This window comes from Etheostoma spectabile, chromosome 22 (assembly GCF_008692095.1).
Source record: "Etheostoma spectabile isolate EspeVRDwgs_2016 chromosome 22, UIUC_Espe_1.0, whole genome shotgun sequence".
Taxonomy (NCBI): Eukaryota; Metazoa; Chordata; class Actinopteri; order Perciformes; family Percidae; genus Etheostoma; species Etheostoma spectabile.
The window spans coordinates 9954160-9959477 of record NC_045754.1 but is presented as its reverse complement, the minus strand read 5'-3'; the positions used below and the strand labels follow the sequence as shown (position 1 = coordinate 9959477).

The window sequence follows — 5318 nt, the reverse complement described above, 5'->3', positions numbered from 1 at the left end:
GCTCGGCAAACGTGCAACCGATTAAGCCGCGATGAGCGGATCACACTGAGTCTAGCTGCGCTTTTTCACTCATCCTGGATATCTTTATTCTACTTTAGTGCAACAGGCCCCAGTATGTTGGCTTTGTTACTGTGAACATGTTAGCACATCGGTATTAGCATTTAGCTTGGCTAATGGTGCCAGTACTCGTGTCCATTAAACATTTTGTGATCATTATCTCTGGTTCTTTCTTTTCTTATAAAAACTGTTAATTGTTTCTTTCACTTACAGGTATGTCTTAATGCATCTCATCACAGTTGTTGCTCTGTTTTTGGTCTATCAGAAGAAAGTGCAAAGAACAAAGAATTCAATTTTGTGTGTTTCATTTCTTTTATTCAGTATCTATTTACAATGTCGTAAGCCAGAATTAGGCTGATGCGCAGCCCATGGAGAATAATAAGAAACCCAGTTAAGAAAACTCTTTTAAAATTGTGTAAATAATCTTCGCCCTCTCTTGATTTTTAACTGGAGCTTGCGCTACAAATCTTCAAAATCTTGATCTGATTGGTGGATGAGTAAAAAATAAAATGTACACATTTCACAAATCACATAATCATTTTTCACTTATATTATCTTCTCCCTAATTCACTTAAGTGCAGTGTCATTGCTTGTATGAATTATTATAAAATCATTATCCTTTCCTCTTTAAATGGTAAAACACTACAGGGTTTGATGGAGATTCAGTTCCCAGTTAAGTGATCCAAAATAAAGTATGAAACCATAATCGTATCATGTTCCCAGTGCTGATTACCACTGATCCTATGTCTTTCTATGCTTGTTCATTCTGCTCTATGTTGGCCACCAGACCCTTTGTGTCTACATGGGCTCGGATTGGATTGTTGAAGTACAACTTGTTGTCAAAGGTGCTTTCTCCAAAGACAGGGGTTGTTATCCGTTTACGGAAAAGGAGGAAGGCACCAAGTCCAACTACGGCGATTACAACTAGCACTACAGCCACAGTGATGCCAGCAGACCCGTGAGAAGCTTCTTTAACGATGTGGGCTGAGGAGGCAAACATATAGAAATATTAACAGGGACATAACTGGAGTTTGAAACGTCATAAGGAATATTTTAAATAAAATAACTTACAAACAGATGGGGGCTTTTCTGTAGGTGTAATAACTGAGAAAAGAGAAATATTCAAATAAGGTGACTGATGGATCAAATTAAAACCAATGTAACAGCAGAATAAAATTACCTTTGGCTGTTTTGCAGATGTAAGACCTGTATCTGCTGCAGCTGTTTGTACTCCACTGTCCACTGTCAGAATCGATGTCCACACATAATTCTGTCTTTGGCATCCCCGTTTTCCAGTTGACGTAGTCCACAACACTGTTATCAATCCACATCCACTCACCTGAAACAAGGAAGCTCGTTACTTTTATCCACTTGTGTCCAAAGAATGTATTTAAGGAAAGATGCCACAACATTTCTGATTGGTCTTAAGTCTTGAGCAAGTATCTAACAGTTTAACTTTGACATTTTTAGATCACATAATAAGAAATCACAATTTTTATCAAAAGTCAAAAGTCAGAACTTTTGATCAATGAAGAAAAACACTAACAATGTGTTTATTAAATGTCTTTCATATGGTATATTCTTTTACACTCCATATGTGTGCATGTCTTTGATATTCAAATTGTTAGATACCAAATACTTGATTTTGCTTCTTGTAGGTTTTGAGATACAGACAGATTTTTTGATCATACTATTTTTAGTCTTTGTTTTTATTTAGTCTTTTCCCTAAAATATCATTAAACGTAGAAAAAAAGTAGTCCCAAATGCCCGAGGACTAAATATAGTATGATAAGAAAAACTCACTGTTTACAGATTTTTTAAAATGTATTCAGATTGGTGCCCAGAGAATACTTACACCAAAGGAAACTCACAAATTCAGTTTTTCATACAATGGAAAAAGGAATTGCAAGACATGGCACCTTCATGAGTCTTGTAAAGGCCGATCCAGAAGGACTTGGCGCCGTCCTGCAGAAGCTCCAGGTTCTGTTGTATGAACAGGCTCTCCTGAGGGTCCTCAATACTCACCAGCGAAGCACCTGATGAACAATAGCATATCGTCAAGATTGCATAACATCATTTTATTTTATAATTTATTAGTGAAAAGTCTTCATAACGTACCCATTTTTAGACATTCAACTGAGGCATGGGCCCAGTTGTCGACTATTGAGTTGAGGAAGGAATAACAATGGCCTCTGAAAGGTATCCAGGTTTTCCGTTTCTTTGGTTCTGGACAGTTTCCGGGGAGTTGTGGGGGCTCCGTGGGTGGCATGTCTGAAAAAGAGACAGGAGACTGCATTGTTGTTCCTGCTTAGTGTTTGGTTATGTGCAGTATATAGTGCAGAAATAGAGAAATTGTCTGACCTGGTGACCTCTTGCAAAGGGAATAGTAGGTATTGGTGCATGGTGCAGTCTTCCATGTTCTGTCAATGTCCACATACACACAGCCAAAGTTGTTTTTAGGCTCATTCGTGCCCCATTTGGTATAAGACAGTAGCCAGTTATCGACCCACTGGAACCGCCCACCGGTCTGTGAAAAGAACATTTGTTGCATTAGTGGAAGTTGAAACAGCACTAAAAGGTCTCAATTTGAAATCCTGGTACAGGCAGAGCTCTTTACCACATTGCTGTTGAGGCCGATCCACACAGGCTCATTGTGCTTGGAAATCTGCAAGGCAATGTATGCCTGGGTGACAGGGTTCAGGATACTGGCCAGATCTGCATCTTCTGCTTGGCACTGCCTCCTCGCCTCATCCCATCTCATCTTCTGGGCCACCAGTTTGTAGGAGTCATTTCCAAGTTTGTAGAAAGCCTTTGGTAACACAGTTGTGGCTGGGACTACAATCTGAGAATCTGTGTAAACAAGAAGCATTATGAAATAAATCATTCAGCTGAAAACGACTCTAACACATTTTAAACTGATGTTGTCCCTAGTTAGTATTTACATAATGCTTGACAATTAATTATGTCAGTAGAAATTGTGTGCAGCTTCGCTAAAAATGTTACTCACCAATGTTTCTTTTACAGATAAAGCCATGTTTGGAGTCACAGTCTTCCACCTTCCAGAATCCTTTTATTTTTGTGATGCTGCCCACCATCATTACACAGTCAAACGACTATCAGACAGAAAGTACAGCAAAAGTACATTAGTTAGACATTTTAAATATCTAAGGTTACACATGATAGAGGTGACAGGTTATCTAATGATAGAAGTAGATTTTCCAAGTGTTGGTCATGCTTTTTTACAGTTCTTTGCAAATAGCCTGCAAGAATATGCCCATCACATTGTTGAATTAAACTATAGGAAGGAGAAAATTGGACAGAAATAGCTTTGAATATAGAAGTTGACATTGAAATAACCTCAGACATAAATGAATAACGTCCATCAGGCACTGATGTTGGATGCCCTTTTGCCCAGTTGGTGTATGAAATGCCTTTGCCATCCGTCCACACAAAGTGCATCTCCCAGTTGACATCATTCATGCCGATCCAGAAGTCCTCGTTGTATCTCAGCATCTGCATTGTAAGGAATGCTAGAAAAGAAGACAAAATTATTCTTTAACTCCATAAAATCATGGTTTATTTACATAACTGCACAATGACATGTAACCTTTACAGACAACGAAAAAGAAAATGCTCACCTTGCATTTTCTCATTGACAATAGAAACCAGATTTCCTCCCTGATTTAAGCAGTACGCCCTGGCTTCCTGCCAGTTCTTCTTGTCATCCCCCACAACTATTTTGTAGCACTGTGTAAACAAAATGAATGTCCACTGTGTGTTAGAATAACAAGCAAAGGGACAGGAGGTGTGAAAAAAATGGGAACACATTTTCCCAGAACAGATTTAAGTACAGAGTTTAAATCACATCCCGAAAGTAGGAGGAAGTCTTTGTCTTAATGCATATTATGCAGAGTTTTAGAATCATAATCTGTGCAGTTATACATCATTACCTTTCCTTGGAAAGCAAGCCACTCTGGTGCACATCCTCCCTTAGGAATAGTGGTTGGGGCCATTGTTGTATTAATAAAATTACTGCTTCTTTTGCAAATAGAAGGAAGCTCCATGCCACAGTTAATATCATTCCAGTAACCTATGTTTGCAAAGTTAAAGGAGAACAATCATTAAATAATCAAAAGGAATAAGGGATTAGGTTGGACAAGCTAATATTTATGAAACAATCTCTGTATGGAGTGTTAGACTCACCCATGTTCTTGTATAAAGTCACACAGTTTTCATCATTATTAGCAAAGTTTGGCTCATTCTGTTCCCATGCGGTGTATGATACAGGGGTGCCATCTAGCCAGCTGAAAATGGTAGGAAGATCATAAACAAGACGTCACTAATAACAAAAAATACACATCTGTATTTGTGGTTTGTCTAAAATTTCAGAAAGACTTTGATTGATGGCTAATGAAAAGTACCCAGTATACCTCCAACAGCAGTAATGTGCCTATGTTGTCTGATTTACCTAAATGACTTATCCAAATTCACTGTCAGGCCAATGTAGTACTGGCCTTCTGTGCCTTTCGCTATCTGTTGGAACATAATGGAAAGAGAGACATTATATTGAATGAAAAGCAATGGTTACACATAAGGTTTTCAATACTTTTGGCACCGTATTTTTGTTTGTTTTTTAGAGAGAAAATACATGCTCAATGTTAAACATTTTTATGCTTTGATTAAAAAAAAATCTGAATTTCTTGCCTGTTTCCATAGGAACTTTCTCTCACTCTCCCCTGTGATGACCACAAGTTCACCAAAGTTCTTTTTGCAGAAGGCTCTAGCAGCTTCCATGTCTAACTTGTCATTGTTGATGAAATACTGTGTGTCATTGTATATTATCCAGCCATCTTCTGTGGTGTTGTATACTGTAAAGGGAACAAAACTGTTATCAGATATCCCACAAACACACTCTTAGGGATTAATTGTAAAAAATTTAATACATAAAAAAGAATTAATAAAAAAAAGGCTAAAAGTCTACAGCCATACTTCCAGCTCTATGAGGTAAAAGTAAGACTTTTACCTCATAGTAAGGCTTAAGACTTTCCTCTTTGATAAAGCTTGTGTTAGGGCTGGCTCAGGAGAATTCTGAACCATCCCTTAGTTATGCTGCTATAGGCCTAGACTGTCAGGGGACTTCCCATGATGCACTGTATGCAACCTCATTCCATTAATGCATGTTACTAACTTGACTTCCTCCCTTTCCCGGAGTCTTGTGCTCTCTCGCCCCCATAGTCTTGTGCTCTCTCGCCCCTCTCCTC

At 38.3% G+C, this 5318-nt stretch overlaps 1 protein-coding gene across 1 annotated transcript in view; it reads right to left on the bottom strand.

Annotated features, from left to right (window-relative positions):
* Positions 1–357: 357 nt before the first annotated feature.
* The window catches only part of mrc1a (mannose receptor, C type 1a), a 13713-nt gene continuing 8752 nt past the window's right edge, over positions 358–5318 (bottom strand). Inside the window, exons 17-30 of the mRNA XM_032503479.1 lie at positions 4762–4925; positions 4526–4590; positions 4261–4361; positions 4008–4147; positions 3696–3804; positions 3415–3587; positions 3065–3170; positions 2675–2907; positions 2419–2584; positions 2176–2328; positions 1977–2093; positions 1238–1396; positions 1129–1161; positions 358–1041 (exon numbers count right to left, since the gene is read on the bottom strand). Coding sequence (XP_032359370.1) covers positions 809–1041; positions 1129–1161; positions 1238–1396; positions 1977–2093; positions 2176–2328; positions 2419–2584; positions 2675–2907; positions 3065–3170; positions 3415–3587; positions 3696–3804; positions 4008–4147; positions 4261–4361; positions 4526–4590; positions 4762–4925 — 1952 coding nt within the window. The 3' untranslated portion in view covers positions 358–808. The remainder of the gene's footprint in view (positions 1042–1128; positions 1162–1237; positions 1397–1976; positions 2094–2175; positions 2329–2418; positions 2585–2674; positions 2908–3064; positions 3171–3414; positions 3588–3695; positions 3805–4007; positions 4148–4260; positions 4362–4525; positions 4591–4761; positions 4926–5318) is intronic.